This window comes from Bufo gargarizans, chromosome 3, assembly GCF_014858855.1.
Source record: "Bufo gargarizans isolate SCDJY-AF-19 chromosome 3, ASM1485885v1, whole genome shotgun sequence".
NCBI lineage: Eukaryota > Metazoa > Chordata > Amphibia > Anura > Bufonidae > Bufo > Bufo gargarizans.
This window is the reverse complement of record NC_058082.1, coordinates 237,949,019-237,969,352: the sequence shown is the minus strand read 5'-3', so window position 1 is coordinate 237,969,352 and position 20,334 is coordinate 237,949,019. Positions and strand designations below refer to the sequence as shown.

Here is a 20,334-nt window from a genome sequence, read left to right as displayed (position 1 = left end):
GCAATATCTAATATGTATACTTTATTTACTTAAGTTATACATTTTTAGAACAAAAAAAATGTTTTAGTGTCTCCATATTCTGAGCCATAGTTTATTTTTTATTTTTTGGGCCATTGTCTTAGGTAGGAGCTAATTTTTTGTGGGATGAGGTGACTGTTAGATTGGTACTATTTTGGCGGGCAGACGCCTTTTTGATTGCTTGGTGTTGTACTTTAGTAAGGTGACAAAAAAATTATTTAGCACAGTTTTTATTTTTACACAGCGATACCTAATATGTAAACTTTTTTTCCCTATTTTTTATTTTTTTTTACTTTATTTGGGGAAAATGAAGTTTTTACTTGAAACTTTACATATTTTTTTGTAAAACTTTCTTTTTTTTAACTTCTTTTTAACTTTTTTGTCCCACTATGGGACAGGGTCTGATCCCTGTTTCAATACAGCACAATACATCTGCATTCTGCTGTATTGAACTGTCAGTGTCTTACACTGTAAGACGCTAACAGTTGCCTAGCAAACCCAGCCCTGTGGCTGGATCTCCTGGGCTTCCATAGCTGGCAGTCCCGAGGCCTGCTTAAGGCATCGGGGCTGCCATAGCAACCGTTGGTTCCCCGTCATAGCAGCACGGGGACCCGATGGGGATGTACAAGCTGCCGCAAACCCCCTGTATGCTGTGGTCAGCGTGACTGCGGCATACAGGGGGTTAATCCGTCAGCATCGGTGTTTGCATCAATGCTGGCAGATACAGCAGGGCCCCAGCTGTCAGTATCAGCCGGGCCTCTGCTGCTGATCATGGCAGCAGTTGTGGGGCAGCGCGTTAACCCTAGGACGAGAATGCTCATCCTAGTGCGTTAAGTACCTGCGAGTTAGGACGGGCACTATAGCTACATTTTTCAAGCTGCTAGAAGTTTCCTGAGCCTGGAGAAAATTGTTGGCACGGCAGAACATTGCAATACCTTTTATATGCAGATAGAGTGCTCCAATATATTCGCGATTGAGAAATCGGCACTAATGATGCGAATATTTTGGCGCAATACGTGCAACTTCACATTTTAACAGGTCTGACTACTTACTAGTGATTGGTGCACTAAGTATTGTTGTGAACTTGTGACATCACAGCACTATGTATCTATGTATGTAGCATGTATGTATGGACAGCAGAACCTATCATCTACACTATATCACTATCTAACCTACACTGACTATCTCCCACTAACTAACTATCTAATGTAATGACACAGGAAAGCAGAGAGCACGGCAATAACACTGCTGTCCCTCTCAGATCTGCAAAATGCTGGGGAGGTTCTTATATAGTAAGGGGTAGGCAACTTTCCTAATGTTTGCTAGGGATGTTGCTAAGCTTAGACAAAGACATTGCAGCCTTCTCATTGGCCCACAAGCAAGAAAGGAGGTTACTGATGAAAAAAAATCTAGAATATTCAAAATTACTAATATATATTACTATATTCTAAATATTTGCTATATTTGCAATTAATATTCGCTATTTGAATATTGGCTCCCAACACTAATAAGGATCAGGCATGTTGGAACTGCATATCTTTTTGTTAAGGCCCCATGCACACTGCCGTGTTTCACGGCCGTGTGCGGGCCGTGGAACTGCGGCCTGGATCTCTCCTGAGAGCAGGAGCGCACGGCGTCACTGGTTGCTATGACGCCGTGCACTCCCTGCTGCCGGCACAGTACAGTAATACACTGGTATAGATCATACCAGTGTATTACTGTATTGCGGCGGCAGCAGGGAGCGCACGGCGTCATAGCAACCAGTGACGCCGTGCGCTCCTGCTCTCAGGAGAGATCCAGGCCGCGGTTCCACGGTCCGCACACGGCCGTGAAACACGGCAGTGTGCATGGGGCCTAAGGGAAAGAAGAGGAGTTTTTAACAGCAGCGTTTTCCTCTCTCCTGTTTACTGCATATGCAAACTTGGCTGAGCTAAGCATCCATGTGCATGGGAGGATCAGGAGACATAGGCTCTGCTTTGTCATTCCTTCATTCCAAAATTCTGGCGTTCAAAAAGTCATAAAATAAAGCTTTTGTGACTTTTTTTCACCTGCCTTTTTGCTTTTTTACACCGCTCACTTCAGTTTTATAATGTGGGTGTGGTTAGCTATTTATTTATTTTTTTTAAGTCACAATTTCACTCCAGAAGGATGGTGGTGAGAAAACTGGAGGAGCTTCTTTAGACAAATGTGTTAGGTTTAAGGATAAGACAATTTTATCAAACAAGCTGTGACATTTGATAAATGTGAAATAAAGTCCTCCAACACAGACTCAAGCAAAATTGAATATAAATATTCCCCTTATGATAAATTCGACCCATAACGTCCACTCAGAAGTTATTTCATGTGTATGGCAACTTTACTTAAAGGCAAGCCTATATTTTCATGTCTTAATGACCATTATAACACAAGAAAATCATGTTTTCTCATTACCAGTTAGTGGCGGAGGGGTCGCTGGCAAACCGTCTAATTTGGTAGACTAGCGTGTTTCATATTTCTGAAGTTAATAGAACTGGTTTGCTGTATATTCTGAGTATAGTATATCCGACTATATTAACTCCATCTTCTATTTTATTCCTTTTTCAACTTTTCTTTTGACTAGGTAATAACTAAAGGCACCTTCATTACTGAATATGCTATATGATGGCTGTTCTCCAGTCTTCTGAAATGTCATTTGATGATTATGGAAGTTTATAAATAGGATATACAGCTTTTAGAATTATTGAGTCACTTACCCTAAGAGGGGTTTCTAACCTCCTACCCATTAACTAAAATAACTGCTCTAGATATATTGCTTCATGAGGAGCAAATCTAGTGTTAATCGATAGGAAAAGACTGGAGTCTACAGCTGGCTACTGGCATTGTTTGGTCTGAAATCTAGTATATTGCAAAATCATTTTAGCACAATATAAAAATGTCTAATAAAAGGTTTTACAGTTTAAACCATTATGACCACTGCACCTTCAGAATCTATCAGCTCTGCTATTATTCTTATAAATGGAATTTTAAAGAAATAATAATAGTATGGTTGGCAAATATAAATGATGGATTTTTTTTCAAAATGTAAAAGTATTTCTAATGCTAGTAATAATAATCTAGGTTAAAAAAATAAGTAGCTAATGTTAAAACCATTGTTCCACCGCATATGGTAAACTTAGGCTTCACCTTCAATTAACGTTGGCTACACTGCCATTACAACATAATACAACTACAATGCCATTTCTGTTTTTCTGGTGCTTTCACTTTTGCTGTTGATAGAATTGTGTCTTTGTGTGAAAGGGCTAGGCAGTCACCTCACTATTCAGAAATGACTGATTAAGGCTACTTTCACATTAGCAGCAGCCTTCTCCGGCAGGCTGTTCCAGCAGGTGAATAGCCTGCCGGATCCGTGCTGCCGCTAATGCACGCGTGCCGCCGGGGGTCCGCTCCGGCCCCATTGACTATAACGGGGGTGGGCAGTCTGGCGGCAGCACGGCAAACATGCCTAGAGGCGGCCGGAATAAAACTACGACATGAATATGCTTTGAGCTAAACCATTCCATTGTTGCTCTGTTTGTTTAGGGTCATTGTCCTGCTGTAAGGTGACTGTCCGTCCCAGTTTTAAGTCTTTTGCAGACTCTACCAGGTTTTTCTCCAGGATTGCCCTATATTTGGTTTCAGCCATCTTCCCATCAACTCTGACCAGCTTCTCTGTCCCTGCACACAGCATGTTGCTGCCACCACCATGTTTCACAGTGGGGATGGTTTGTTCAGTGTGATGTGCAGTGTTAGTTTCCCACCACACATAACCTTATGCATTTAGGCCAAAAGTACAACTTTGATCTTATTTGACCAGAGCGCCTTCTTGTGCATGTTTGCTGTGTCCCCTTCATGGCTTGTGGCAAACTGCAAACAGGATTTCTTAAGGCTTGCTTTCAGAAATTGTTTTCTTCTTGCCACTCTTCCATAAAGGTCAGATTTGTGGCGTACATGCCTAACAGCTGACCTGTGGGCAGAGTCTCCCACCTGAGCTGTAGATCTCTCCAGCTCCTCCGGAGTGACTATGGGCCTCTTCGCTGCTTCTCTAATTAGTGCTATCCTTGCCTGAGCTGTTGCAGTTGTACCATAATCCTTCCATTTTCGGATGATGGATTGAACAGTGCTCCGTGAGATGTTCAGAGCTTGGGCTATATTTTTATAACCTAACCGTGCTTTACACTTTATCCCTGACCTGTCTGGTGTGTTCCTTGATTTTCATGATTGTGTTTGATCACTAATGTTCACTAACAAAGCTCTGAGGCTGTGACGGATACCACGCCTCGTGCCCGCTTGACATCACCTACGTTGAGCTCACGAGATGCAGTATGGTCACTGGTTACCAAAGCGTTATATTACACCCTCCAGAGGAGCAGGTAAGGTCAGCTTGGTACAGTTTACACAGACACCTCCTGTCCACGCAGGCACACAGAGGCAACAAGCTAAGAGAGCCTTTTCAGCCCGGGTAATCTGCCACCAGCTTCTCGTTTGATATACAGGTGAAACTAAAAAAAATTGAATATCGTGCAAAAGTCAATTCGGTTCAGTAATGCAAATTAAAAGGAATTGCATTAATGCAGCTTAAAATTAGATTTTTTGGAAAAGGTTCAATATTCTAGGCTCAAAGTGTCACACTCTAGTCGGCTAATTAATCCATACCACCTGAGCAAAGGGTACCTCAAAATTGTGGGTTTCATAAGCTATAAGCCATAATCATCCAAATTATAACAAATAAAGGCTTGAAATATCTCGCTTTGCATGTAATGAGTCTATCTCATATGTTAGTTTCACCTTTTAAGTTGCATTACTGAAATAAATGAACTTTGCACGATATTCTAATTTTTTGAGTTTCACCTGTAAGCCCCAACCCGCGGTAGCTTATAACTAGGCCAAAACATGGACGTGGGGATTTGTGATTAGGACTGCCAGTAAATGATAATCCATATTCCTTTACAGAACCGCTGTAGTTATACCGAGTATAAATTACACACAGATGGACACTATTTACTAAAAGGTAACTTCTGAAAGCAATTGGTCACACTGTATTTTATTTACGAGTATCAGAGTACAGGGTGCACGTCACACTTTTCAGAATTTTACTTATTACAAATTTTGAAAAACGTATAATTTTCTTTTCACTTCACACATACTACTTTTTGTTGGTCTATTATATAAAATCCCAATAAAATACATTTAAGTTTGTGGGTGTAACATGAAAAAAATTTGGAAAAGTTCAAGGGGTATGAATACTTTTTCAAGGCACTGTACATATATCAGACTTTCTATTGTCTTGAAAATAAACATCACATATTAGCATGTGAGATAAACCTTTGCCATAGGAGTCTAGAAGCAGGTTTTTCCTCTGCCCAATAAAACAAACATGCACATTCATTTAATTTGTATAACCACCCTTAAAGAGAACTTGTCTGCAGAATCAACCCTATTAAACCGGACATAATGCCTAGTAGAGATGATCCTGCTGATTAAAATGACACATCTTGTGAAAATCAGTTGCGGTTAACAAGAAAAAAAGACTTTTATTCTTTATGTAAATGCTGGCTTCAACGCGCCAAGGGATGTGGCCAGCCACGGAAACTGGGAGCTGAGATGCACCTTAGAGACAGACCTCGCCCTTCAGTGCAAACATACCAGGCAATATGTCTAGTGGTTTCTGACATTTTGATACTGAGGACCTGTCCTCAGGATTGGTCATCAGTATCTGATCAGTGGGGGTCCGACAACCGGGACCCCATCAATCAGCTGTTTGAGAAGGCATTTGAGCTCCCGTGAGCGCAAATGAAGCCAGAAATCTACAGCAGCTGTAAACTGCTTAGGTGCATGAACTGCTAGAGGATGTGTCTTATTTATGACGAGGCCTGCACCTTGTCATAATTTAGGTGCATCCTCCAGCAGCACAGGGGATACATAGCTGGGCCGAAAATGAGCAGGGCTAACTCAAACCCTGCCCACAAGTGGCTGTTTTAGACATTCCCGGGGTTGTGCTTATATGCTCTGATTTTACTAACTCAAATGTTTTTAAGTATGGGAATATCAAGACCTGAGCAGAAAGCACTGGTCTCCATAAATCTAACCCTTTAGAGCTATAGCAAGCCACACATTGAAGCGCATTGACAAGACTAAGTTACCTGGGTACACAACATTTTGTACATGTCTGGGGAAAAAGAAAAACCCTTATTATTATTTGTCAAACATTAGGGTAATATAAAAATTATACTGCAACATCAGGTTGACTTTTGTACGACATTGAGCACCTATGATATTATAGGTTATCAGGCAGTAAGATGAAGAGATCAAGCTAATGTGTGGGAAGGTTGGAGTAAGTGGAGGCTATAAGTTATTGCATGTATGCCACATATTACCTTCTCTGTAAGCATCTTTATTTCTTCTTGTGAATCCTCAAGCTTTTGAACATATTCTGCTTTTAGTTTTGAAAAGTCCTTTCTTTGCTGTGAAATCTCCTCATCAGCTTTTTCTAGCTCAAAAACAGCACTTTCATTGGCCTCCTGAAGGTCACTAATTTGATTTTTAAGGTTCGCTGTGAGAAAATATAAGACACACGGATTTAACCCATTGTAATATACACATTCTAAAGTAGACACCATATTTTTGCTTCCTTTGTGACATTATTTTAAATTTTTGTATTGTCATTTGAAAGACATGCTTTAACCTTAATGGTGTGAAGCATGTTTAAAGTGGACCTATACTCTTCCTGACATGTCAGTTTTACCAGCTATTTGCATTCCCCATATAATTACAATTCTGGAGCATTGACTCTATGATGTGTGATTCCTTTATCGTTCCTGCAGTTTGTAATGAAGGTATAGATGAGTGTTACCAGTTGGGAAGGTGTCCGTGCCCAGGTTGACCTAATCCAATCAGTACTGCCAGTGTCCGACTATGCTGGGACACTCCCCCCAAACTGGTAACATCCAGATGGATCTTCATTGCAAATGGCTAGAAATTCATTCATAACTTCTAGTAGGAAAAATAAAGGAATGGTACAATGCTGGTGACCCACTGGTTTCTGCAGAATCAATAGAAAATAACTTGAATTCAACATATCCTGAAGTAAGAGCCAAGGCTAATGCAAACTGAAACTCTATTCATTGCTTTCATGTGTGGGATTCTGTGTCCCCAAAAGACCCTCCATGCACTCCTTAATAATACCAAGGACCTCATAACTAGATGTTAAAGTGCTGAGATGTGTCCTTAAAGAGAATATTTTTTATCAGAAACCCTCCTGTCCAACTGTTTGCATAGACACATAGCTGTGGTTTACCTGATTGAAGTGCTGTTTTTTTGTTTCGTTTTCTGTAGATCTGAGGCTCCGTTCCCATGATACTTTTTCTTAATATGTAAATTAGGCATTTAGTGCACTGAGGGTGTACCCATTGCTGTTGTAGCCACTAAGTTCCATTTATTTCTGTGAGCAGCACCTCCCTCGCAGCTTTGATTTACAGGGCCAGACAGTGGCAAAGCAGTGAGGGAGAGGCTAGCCACAGAAAGGAGTGCAGGTTGGGTGCAACAAGAGCAAAAGTGATGCCCCCAATGCACCAAAGGCCTAACTTGTACAATAAACTTGGGAATAACTTGGGAATGGAGCCTCAGATCAACAAAACAAAAACAGCGTTTTAATCAGGTTAATCACAGTTATGTGGCTATGCAAACAGTTTGATAGGGAGGTCGCTGGAGACAGATTCCCTTTAAGCTACACTGTGAACACCCTTGGTATATAACATGTTAAGCAACTTGTGACCCAGTAGTGTGTAATATCCATAACACATAGAATTCACTAAGAACCATGATTGGATACTTTTTTAGGCTCCAGCAGCCACTGGCAAACAGCCCATCAGGTGACCAGCTTCATAAAAAATGTAGTTTTCATAATTTGACAACTCTTAGCCTAATAAATTATATTGGAGGCATAGCAAGGTGCTAAATAATTCCCCCAATGTTGTATTCCCCACCACTTTGCCTGCTCCTGGAGAATGGAGTCATGCCCAGGATCTCACTACGTAATTGTAAAGGGAATGAGACCAACCAGAGCGGATACATGGTACACCTTTATGATACAGTATCTAAGCCCTTGGTCCAGTCATGTAGCATAGGTATCAAGTAAAAGTACATGTAAACCTTCAATAGCTATCAACCAAAAACTTGTTCGGTCTCCCCATACAAATAGAGTACATGATCTGTTCGGCCGACAGTGTGTTGTTATCTATAGGTAGACAGGAGAAAGCTGCTACCAGATACCTCTGACAGCAGTTTATCTCCAGGGGGAACAAAAAGATCAGACGTTAAAGTTCAATATGCCCCATCTGTTAGGGGAAAGTAACACACACACACATTAGACTGTTGGCTGGTCCCACCAAAAATGGGGGGTTTCAGCTGACAATTGACTAATGTAAATGTGGTCCTTCCAAAAAAAAAAAAAGCAATCGCACTCACCAAATGTAGAATTTGCAGTTGTATTGTAATTTAAATGTCCTCATAGGTCTAGAATTGGGGTAAATTATTACAGGAATGGTAATTTCTGTGGTATGTTACACGCATTATAGACCTATGTGGACATTGTAAGTTACAATAACGGACTGTGAATTTCTACATTTGGTAAGTGCCGCTGCTTTTTTCTATTTGTATGAAGGTTTATAGATGAGCACCACCCTGGGAGACACGCCAGTGGATTGTCTGGTGCAAACTAGCAGATGCAGACTATCCCCCTCTTTAAACAAAATAGGAAAAAAGGTATCTGGAGACAATGGAGGTCCTCTTAGCTCTTCTTTATTAATTCATAAAACCGACACAGTCACTGGATCCACGGCATGGTCGCTGACGCGTTTCGGGTATGTACCCTTAGTCGTAGCACCATGCTACGTGTGACCCCACATTATAAAGGATTAGGAATGCACCTCGTCAGAAAATCCTGGGAGGAGCATCCAATCTCATAGGCTGCCACAACAGAGGCACACCTCTTGATTAAGTTCATCGATTACACATGCAATTCGAAACACACTGTGAGGATATACCTGGGTCAATTTAACCCCACAATCGCCAGATTGTGTGCTTTGCAATGGTAAAACCGCACAGTGTGAATACTTACTGATAAAAATTATTATTATAAACAATCAAAATAACGGTCTTACAACCTGAAATGTGATACAATCAAATAAGATTCGGCAAATAGTATAGAGATTTCATAGTAAATCTATATGATAGAAATGAAGCAAGCTTATATGTTTATGAATTAATAAAGAAGAGCTAAGAGGACCTCCATTGTCTCCAGATACCTTTTTTCCTATTTTGTTTGCTGCCTGCTACGGGAACACTCCCCCAGGGCCTCTGGAGCCGGGTTTATACACCATACCAGGAAGGTGAGCTGGATACAAAGTTTTCTCTATCCCCCTCTTTAACTTTGCAGCCAGTGTACATCCGGGCCTTAAAGGATAACTGTCACATTTAGACCCTAATTTCAATTTTCATATATGTAGTTACTAATAGCATGATATTCCAGAATCAGTTACTATTAGACTGACTTACCCCATATTCAATAAGATTCAGCCCTTAGCAACCAGTCTGCATAAAACTGCAATTTCACTATTCAGTTAAGATGGCAGCCACTGCCCTCACTCTGAGGCTAATCCCGCCTGCCCTCACTAGCCAGTAACAATAGCCCCCCAAAAGTGTCAGTAACCAGAGCCCTCCCCCCTAAAGGGTTAATCTCCTGCAGCACAAAGGGGTCCTCTTACCACATGTTGCTTTCATTTATACACTGAGCAGACGGCAGATCTCCCTTCCCTGGTCTGCGCTGCTTCAACTCTGCATTCTCCAGGTCTGCTGAGTGAGGGAGCGTCTGCCAAGCGCAGGGACAGGGAGAAGTGCACACAGCCCAGGCACTGTTATCAGCTGCTGGGGAGGACCTGGCTCTAATCATTTACTTACAGTCCCTGGCTGTCTGTAATCTGACCTTGCACGCAGCGTGCTTCTGCGTCCTCCGTCCTTCAACAGATAGACGGAACATGCATAGCAACCCTAATCACAGGTAAAAGTAGGGAGTACAGGGAACAAGAATGTGGAATTAAGGGGTAATTGAATACACAGTGAAAAGTTGAAATAGGGCCACCAAGGTGATATTAATCACCACAATCCAATACTCCCCAAAAAAAAAATATGACAGTTATCCTTTGAGGAGTCCACAGTGTATCTGACAGTGGTCAGGTGTTCTCTGTGTTTGCAATGAGCCTATGCTTGCTGGAAACCAGTACAGTAAACGGGTTGGACACATCATCTGCTCATTGTAAAAGAGATGAATAGGTATATACATAAATAAAGAACTTCCCCAGCAATACAGATTACCCTCCTCTACAGCATAAGGGGCTAGACTGTACAGGTACTTCCACTTTAAACTGAGTTTAATTATTAAAGCATGCGTATTCAAGTTATCTTCGTTATGTTACTTACAGACTTATATATTGCTGCTGACAGTTTGATGAATGCAGATGCACATTCAAAATATATTAGTGCTCTATAACACATCATTTGAAAAAACTCAAATGTTCTGGCTGATAAATTGTTCCTTTCAGATTTAACCTCGTCTGGCCTCCTAATAGCATAACTAATTGCAAAATAAAGCAATCTTTGGTTTTATTAGGGAACGGATGCACTTTGTTCTGTCGCAGCTCACTTACTATTAGGAACAGCAAATTGTTTTAGAAACAAACTGTTACTTTAGTTATAAGTGATGGAGTTTATATTGTTAAGCATATTGAATCCAGTCCCAGGTATTTCACATTATATGTAAGTGAGATGAATGACACCTAGCCACTTTTCTTTTTTTTTGCTCCATTTCACGTCTGGTCTACATAGGTACTAATATTAAACCCCCAAAATGGACCAAGCTTCTAATGGTCACAACCCTTTTTCTAGGTAATTTGGGCATGGTAATTCAATTTACATGAAACCAATAATCAACCCTATAACTTAAAAAGGAGAGCTCAATTACTTACAGATTTCTTTCTGAAAAATCAGTGGGGAACATCGGTCCAATGAAAAGAATAAACCTTGCTCCTTTCTTTCTTTCTCAAATGTCATGGCCTGGAAATAAAACCAGAACAAGTATGATACGAGTCAATCTCTTTTCTGCAGTTATTAAAACGTAGTTACTTCTTGAAGATCTGTTTGAGCATATGGAGATAAGAAGCCCCCTATAAACCAGAGCTCTTACCAACATTTGTAGTTGTAACTCCTGGGGGCATACAATGTCTCTTATGTAGGGCACTTGTGATAGGATCACCTAGGGTTATTGTGGCTGAAATGGGGCATCCTAACCTGGACACCTGACAAATGTATTTCTACAACTCCTGGGAGGGCACTATAACATGGTGGGAATGTGTGGTGATGGCTGTCATGGAGGTTATCTATTACTGTAATGAGTGTTTGTGTCACAAAAGTGAGGATCCAAAGATACATAGACAGCAAACTCTGCACAGGGGAGGCAGCTTGTAGACGCATTCATGATGGCCAGATAAAAAGACAGGAAAAATGAACGACTACAATCGGAGAAGATATCACCTTTGAGACACTGGATTCAAAGAATGTTCATTCTGTCTCTAAGGGCCCATTTACATGAGCTGATGCTCAGGGCAGTAATCAGGACCAGACTGTTTATTCCCATTCATTGCTGCTCATTCTCTGTGCTGTGCTACTACGATCTTTCATTCCCATGCAGATTCATTCACATTGCTCTCTACAGAGGGATGTGTGCTGCCCAAAAAATGATGTTTTTAGGTCCCACATGAAAGATTAGATCACCTGATGAAAGCTCGCCAAAAAGGGCCCTTTGGCTGCACATATACTTCTTTTTTAGCTGATTACTTATTCGGCTAACAGCTATCCCTCGTGATTCCCTTATAAACTTGCACACATGCAAACATGAGTGACCCTGCCATGCCTGGATATCTGCCAACAGGAGAGAGTCAGGACACCTCGCCAAAATTGGGAGGTCCAGATGACATGTGTATGGCAACCTTTACTATAACTGATCAGTACAGTATTTGCTTGTTCTGTGTATGATGAAAACAGTTGGTAACTATATGGCCCTATTATTCATTTACATTGAAATAATATTTGGATATGATGCAGATATATTATTTGACTACATGGTATTATTTGAACCCTACAGAGCAGTATTATTTAGTTACTATATGATAATTTAGAGGCAAATTATCTAAAAGTGGGACTCATGAGGAGCAGTTTTGCTCCATGCTATTTATACAGACTTATAAGTTGTCCCTCAGAGACTACTTACTGTATACCCTGTGCTATCTGCTTGCTATATTGAACAAATGCAGGCTGTGAATGCAAATTTACCGTATATACTCGAGTATAAGCCGACCCGAGTATAAGCCGAGGCCCCTAATTGTACCCAAAAAAATGGGAAAAATTAGTGACTCGAGTATAAGACTAGGGTGGGAAATGCAGCTATAATGCAGAGTGTATGTGTATATAATGCACACACTCTACATTATATACACACATCTGCAAGAGGGTGACTCAGATTGATGGGAGTCTGACTCTGACTGCCTGTATTTAATGCAGAGTGTGTGCATTATATACACACACACTCTGCATTAAATACAGGGAGCCATCCACAGATCTCCCCCCTAAACAGTGCCATCCACAGATCCCCCCTAAACAGTGCCATCCACAGATCCCCCCTCCCCTAAACAGTGCCAGGATGGCACTGTTTAGGGGAGGGGGGATCTGTGGATGGCACTGTAGGGGGATCTGTGGATGGCACTGCCATCCACAGATCCCCCTACAGTGCCATCCACAGATCCCCCTCCCCGACGCTCACAGCAGTATATTTATAAAGTATAAGCAGTATATTTATAAAGTATATTTATCAGTATTCTTTATTTATCAGTATTCTTTGGATATCTTACTTTATCGTTGCTCCAGTAATAGCAGGCAGTGCGGGGAGCGGCGCTCACTCACTGACGTCACGCGCCTGCTCCCACTAGGCGGCGCAGGCGCGTGACGTCAGTGAGTGAGCGCCGCCCCCCGCACTGCCTGCTATTACCGGAGCAAAGACAAAGTAAGATAGACTCGAGTATAAGACGAGGGGGCTTTTTGAGCACAAAAATATGTGCCCAAAAACTCGTCTTATACTCGAGTATATACGGTATAACCAGTTTCCATATCTTAGGAAATTTCTTCTATTGCAAATTTCTACTACATAAAAAGGACTCCAAAGATTAATGCTATGGAGACAAGAATGAAAAAAATCTCATCCTGATTCAGAAAAGAAGATGAAGATATGCATCTACTGTCAGATCAGTGACCACTTTACTTTTGAGTGTGGGAACGTAGTCACTGATGTGAGAAGTAATGTAGACACCCCAGGTCTCTATTATACCATGTCTCTAGTACTATCTAAGCTTGTCCAAGATCTAGACATTGAGCTGCCCCTCTCTGCCTTCCCCTAGCAAACATTAAGCAATAGCATTCCATCTGTGACAACCCACATCATAGAATAGTCTATCTGGCCTTAAGATCCCACACCAACATGAAGTATCTTCTTTGAAAACCTTGTCTAATGACACCAAGCACCCCTTGGCCAATACAAATGTAGGTTATGACAATAATACATCATGTGTAATAAAGAAGCATCTACAGTAGAATCGCTTCTCACCCAAACCTTGTAGAGAAATACAGGGTTCTATGTATTAATAACAATTGTGACATAGGTAGGGCTTTAGGATAGGTTAGGGGTAAGTGCTGTTCTGGAGATATGGGCCCAACATAATTTTACCACTTAGATTTGGAAGCAAATCATTATGAAAAATATAGACTGCTAAAATGTATAAAGTATCACTTAATCATTGCTATTATTTGTCTTTTTTTTAATTTATTTTTTATAGGTTTTGCCTTTCAAAATCTACACAGTGTCAATCAGTTTTCAATTATGTTGCTTTACTTATGCTCTTCATCTTAAATTACATCATCTCAACGATTAGAATTGAAAACCATCTCTACCCTTCTTCAGAAGCATGTCAAATACATATAAATTACCTCCATTTCCCGCTGAAGTCTGTCATTTTCAGAAAGAAGATGTTGCCCTTCTTCTACCAAGCGTATATTCTCACTTTGCACCTTCCTAATTTCTTTTGTGAGGTCATTTATTTTAAACTCCCGCTCCATGAGTATTGATTTCAGGAGTGATACAGAGATCCTCTGAGATCCATCCAAGTCCGCAGCCTTGAACCAACAAGAATTGATATTTTAATCAGTGTTGTGTTATCTTTAGAAGGAGCACAGGCACTTAACAGTTTAGAATAGAGAATTCACAAGAGTCTAATACAAGGTTTTAATGTAAAGTATTGTTCTACTGAACTAGAAATGTGATCATCTAAGGAAAACACTTAACAGCGCTGATCTATTTTATAAAAACTGATAACATCTTCTAAAACCATAACAAATCGTGCAATTACTTACTGCAAAATCAGGGTTGGTAAAGTGAAATTATACCCACTGAGTTGCATATAAAGTAGCAGAAAAACAAGAAAGTTGCCAGGTTAGAATAAAAAAAGATGAGAGGGCCATTCCTTTTAGTTTCCACTCGACTTATGTATTAGTAGAATTGAATGATCTACCCTATATAACATCTTTTGAGATGACGGCCCATTCAGAACCGGTGTTCCCCGAGAGGATGGGCCTATGTGCATAGTATATGATTGATATGAAAATCTGTTGCAGAAAATAAGGTATAGATGAAAGATGCTCTTCTCTAAGAAGCGGTCTTTTGGAGAAATATTCATACAAATCATTTTAGAGTTTACTTTTTTTTCTAAATTTTAACCTGGTACTTAAATTCTCTAATCATTCTTGCACAAAAATATATGTACTTACCAAGGGGTTTGTAGGTCTAATGTTTGTAGGCTGTTTAAGTGGTAATGCTGGTGAATATGTAGCATAGGACTCTTTTGTTTGTCTCCTTACAACTCCTGTTTCTTTAGTTACTGTTTAGCTACAGCTATACCGCTACCTACGTGCTGAGTCACCAAAAAATGTTTCTGTCAGTTAAAACCAGATAGTAACACATATCCTTTATGATTTCTGATTTATCGATTCTTTTTTATGAACATGGTTATGGGGGCAGCCATCTTGCCTGAGCTGTTCTTAAAAGCATTAAGAAATTTGCTTTACGGCAGCCCCATGAGCCATAGACACAATGGACAGGAGAGGACCTAATTTACTTCTATGGGAGAGTTTTCTAGGCATGCTCTGTGACCTGGGCAGAGGTCATTGTACAAGGGAAGAATACATAAACTTTGACAATCACCTATTATGAATGGTGGATCTGGTCTTATTTGTCATTCTAATCCTGCCTGTAATGACACGACCTCTGTGTTTAGATAAGCAGGTAACTGCAGTAAAGTGATCTGTACAGACCAAGAAGTGGCGGCAATTATTAAACATAGTGGCCAGTGCAAAAACTGCAGGATTTTATGATTTTTGTTTAAATATAGATAAAGACGTGAAAAATTAAAAATAACACCATCAAAAAGTATTTAAAAATATATTAAACATAAAAAGATTATTTAAATAAAAGGTCATTTTCTGATGACACATTCCCTTTAAGGTGGAAGAAGAGTGCTGTTTTTCTATAGTGGCTCTTACAAAGCCAGTAATGTAGCTGGCTCCTTAGAAATCCATCAGTAACAGCCATTGCAGCACTGATTCCTAATATTTGAATGCATATTTGTGTTTTTTCAGAAACACAGAATAATAAGAGTAAATCTGGGTCCTTGCTAGTTGCCCTAAGGGTTAGTAAAGACAGCATTTCTATACGAAGATGATTTATTGGGAAGTATGGCATAGAAATGATTTTTAAATGCAGCATTGATTGATGGAGTTTATATATGGCTGCAGGGGTGGAGATGGACGCTCACAGGGTCCATCCATAACTCCTGACAAGTGAAGCTTCTTGGCACTGTAACCACTGACCAAACTCTTGTATAGTAATTTCCAATCACTGTCAGCTTTGAAAATCCTAGGTGCGAATTTGTTGGTCCCGCAATTATGCAGTCACCGAGTCAAGATTTTATTGTCTAATTGTAGGTGACCATTACAAAAGCATTTGATCCCTACTGAGACTAAACGTATAATGCTGTGCTCTGTACAACCCTTTTATACATCAGCTGTATTATACTTTATTTGCAGCCAAAGCTTATCAAAATCTTAAAGTTTTAGAAAGCCATATATTAATGCTTAAAGGAGAGCACTTGTAGCCACCAGCCAGGTGCATAAATACCTGATGGTCTTTAGGTGACCCCCTGGGCATTGGCCCACCAGACAAATGTCCCTGTATGTGTCTATGACTAGCCAACCCCTGCTTAGGCCCATTTCATATCACCTTAATACAGCCTCATATTAGGGTGTTGGCCACAACAGAAGAACAACACATAGGACCATTTGAGTTGGTTAGAGTTAAGTGCTGAGGAACCACTTGTCAGAGGCTGCAGTTATCATACGGATCCTAATATGATGCTGTCTTAGACTTGTTGTCCTAGTGACTTGATATGTCTGTCTGCTTTTAAACTGAAGGTGATATCCCCATGCTACTTGTTTTCCCTTTTTATAGAAGCGTCAACCTAGATTGGACCATATATGTAGTGATTATCAATTATTCCCAATGACCAAGGGCTGAGCTACAAATCCAGACACAGTTCATGCAAAAAAAGGCGTTGTTTTTAGACAGAGAAGCAGATCCTTATTTTTAATCCTTTAAAATTTAAAGGATTAAAAATAAGGATCTGCTTCTCTGTCTAAAAAGTTTAAATGCATGCAGAAATGCTCAGTGTATTATACGTCTACTCGACTTAGCTCTGTAACGTTCATTTGAATACAAATTTTTAAGGTATTTTAACATTCTCACATATATTATATAATAACTAAGATATGTTTAAATCTGGACAATTCAGTCCCATGCCTCATCACAAGTATAATCAACAGGATGTAAGGAGCCATTCCTTCCCCACATTACCTGCATTGTGTAGTTTCAAGGCTTGCTGTCAGCATGCATCCAGAGTCTTTGTTCAGCATAGCCTTACGGCTGGAATGATTATGCAGGATTTTTGTAGACTTCACACAAAGAGCTCTGTGCAGATAGCTGCTGCTTCAGAAATGATTGACTGGGGCCTACCAACAGCAATCCCTGAATATCTAGGTCACTTAACTACAGTGGTGACTGGGCCACAGTACTTCTGGTAACATCTTTTTTCTAACTATAGAAACAAAAATCAAAGAAACTTTACTTTTGCTGCTAGGGATGACTTGAAATACATTTCACTAAGAGCTGACACATACTTATAAATATAAAAGCAAAAAACTACTGTCCCAAACTGCTTAAAAATAGTCCAAACACAGTGGTTCTTTTTAGGCAATGTATTTACCTGAGACTTATCAGAATCCACTCCTTCAGAATTGAAAAGGTTAAGGTCTAGCCCTTTTTCCCTCTGATAAGTTTCTGCTTCTTGCAGAAAGTGGTGGAGTCTTTCCTTGTTGGTTTTAGGATGTTCTAGGTAAAAATTCTGATAGTGACATTTTAGAATTTGAATCACCCATTTGGGAGATGGAATGAGATGTTTCAGGACAATTGGGTTGGCCTTCTGTTTTTTTCTGTCCCATTTGATGGCAGGAGGACTTAAAGTGTATTTCGTCACCCACAACATCATCAACAATTTCTTGATTCTTAAGTTCACTTTCTAGGTCTAACCAGTTTTGATTCGGAGAAGACGTTATGACATCTTGGGACTTGCTTGCTTTGAGTATTGTCCACTCAGGGCTTTGAATGGAGGCTTGAGAAAATATACTTTCACATGATCCACCAATTCTATACTTAGACTCCAATTTCATCCATTCTGTTTGTGCCAAATTGCCTTGTTTCAGGTCCATGCTACCATCTTGAACAGTCTTTCCCACGGGTATATGATTATATCTACTTAAAATATATTTGTCTGCATAACTTCCTAACAAGTGGACTTCATAATCGTTCAGACTGTTTGTGCTCTCAAAATGAGGACTTGGAATTGCATTTGTTTCCATAGTCATAATCAGTTACAATATAGAACAATAAGCTCCTGAAAAAAAGATGAAAAAAAAAAAAGTTAAATAGTATGGCATAGCAAAATGAGTGCATAAATTTTAGCCATTAATACTTCAATATGCTATTTTATAATATATTGTATTGTATTCAAGCATTCTGATAGTGTGCCATATAGTCACAAACCATATGGCAAAACTACATGTAACCACAAAATGTCAAAACCCCACAAAGACAAGTTATAAAGATTTGTTGACTACCACATGACATAGGAAGTAGGTAAAGCATTGCCTTCTTACATTGCATGTGGACAGAATTTTGTTGTGGTATTTTATGTGGATTCCATATAGTTATTTTAGAACATCTCGTAACAGTCACTTGAGATCTCCTCTAGCAGTTTTTCATTAATATGAAATTGTCTTCTGCTGATGTGCTTTTAGCAGCATACCCTACAAAACATATTGGTTTACATTTCAAAAAGTTCAAGGTAATCTCCATAGTAATATTTAGTAAAGTCAAAATTACATGAACTGTTAATCTGTTCTATTAATCTTATCACAGTTTGCTGCTAATAAATGCTTATGACATTGTCCCTGTTGTGTCAGAAAGATGTTGGCACATAGTTGTAGTCATTCAAAAACATTTACTAATCAACCTCTTGAAGTTGAAGTTTTATGGTAGCCATTAATGAAATGTGTGGGTTTCCACCCCCTGTGCACCTCTCATATTGGAATGCTTTTAAGAACTGCATTAAATTTGATGAACCATAATTAAGAATGCCCCAGCTCCCCTGAAATAAAGGAAACAGTGTAAAGTTTCATTATACTCCGCAGCCAAGCCAAAAAATGTTCCAGTGAGTTTAAAGCTTTAAATAGCAATCAGGGCTGGATGAAGATTCACGGTGATGCTTTTGCTGATTTAGATATGTCTCACAAGGGGAAAAAGTCCGTTTAAAACTAATGTTATCATTCATCAGTAACAAGTGAATAAATAAAACTTTAATTTTCTAATATATCTTATATGGGGAAAGTGGAATCTCCCTGGCCTCGAAGAGAACCTCTTCATTCTCAGGATTTGGTGGCATTAAGGAGGAACTAATTAATTTGTAACAAACTTGATTGGTTCCGAATTTCACAAAATTCATTCCCCAAACGAATGTGAAACGTTTGCAATTCGTTTCAGACAAATCTCATAAAATGGCATGCAGTGCCATTTTGCTATAAGAATCATTAGGAAAATATCACAAGGGAGGAAGAAGATGAATGCTCACATGACACTTGGAGGAAGTGAGAGGATGGCTTGCTCTGATTGGCTCACAGGCTGAAACACGGCCTAGATCAGCCAATCAGGGGGGCAGCAATCAGGGACGTGCCTGTGCAGAATGAGCAGAACATCATTCTGCTGTGTACTTTCGACCTGGCAGGAAGCTGTGCTGTGGCTCCTCCTCTGCAGACTGAAACTACTAGCTAGGGACAGTATAAAAAGATTATGGGAGAGAATATTTGGGAAGGTAGGGTATATTAAGGGGTGTAATCAGGAGGAGGGAGTGAGAACTGGTCACTTTCAGGTGTATTTGAAGGAAGGTTACTGGCAACTCATCTATTCGCAACTAGTTTTACATTACAGATTTCTGGGAAAAAATATTCCTTTCACAACTGTGTTAGTAAAAGCATACTGCATCACAACATCTAGTACAAGATGGGTCATGTACCATCACTTTTTCACTGCAACAATATTGCAAGCTCTTTAGTGAACGCATGTTATTTTGTGAAAAAAGTGTTTAATAACTCTATTGCATTTCATATCTGTAACGCAAATTACAACTGTGTTAGTGAAGGCATACTGCCTCACAGTGTATAGTTGAAAAGACATGTTGTATATCATCACTTTATTGCAAGAGTTTAAGTAAACGTATGTTATTCTGTGAAAAAAAACGCTCAACAATTTTGCAGCATATTACAGCTGTAAATCGAATTTCAACTGTATTAGTGATGCATACTGCACCACAGAGTATAGTTGAATAGACGTTTATCATCATTGCCCAAAAATTGCAGTCACATCTGAGTGAAGGGATGATATTACTACATCAAAGCGTGTAGTTCAAACACGTTACACTGCTAAAACTTCAATTATTTCCATTGTAAATGTATATAGTGTGTTTGTGGAAGGGTAGAAGTTGA

At 39.7% G+C, this 20,334-nt stretch overlaps 1 protein-coding gene across 1 annotated transcript in view; it reads right to left on the bottom strand.

The window, feature by feature from the left end:
• LOC122931501 overlaps positions 1–17,783 on the bottom strand; it is a 40,015-nt gene extending 22,232 nt beyond the window's left edge. Inside the window, exons 1-4 of the mRNA XM_044285566.1 lie at positions 17,505–17,783; positions 14,122–14,307; positions 11,055–11,142; positions 6,411–6,586 (exon numbers count right to left, since the gene is read on the bottom strand). Coding sequence (XP_044141501.1) covers positions 6,411–6,586; positions 11,055–11,142; positions 14,122–14,307; positions 17,505–17,783 — 729 coding nt within the window. The remainder of the gene's footprint in view (positions 1–6,410; positions 6,587–11,054; positions 11,143–14,121; positions 14,308–17,504) is intronic.
• Between the last annotated feature and the right edge of the window lie 2,551 nt (positions 17,784–20,334).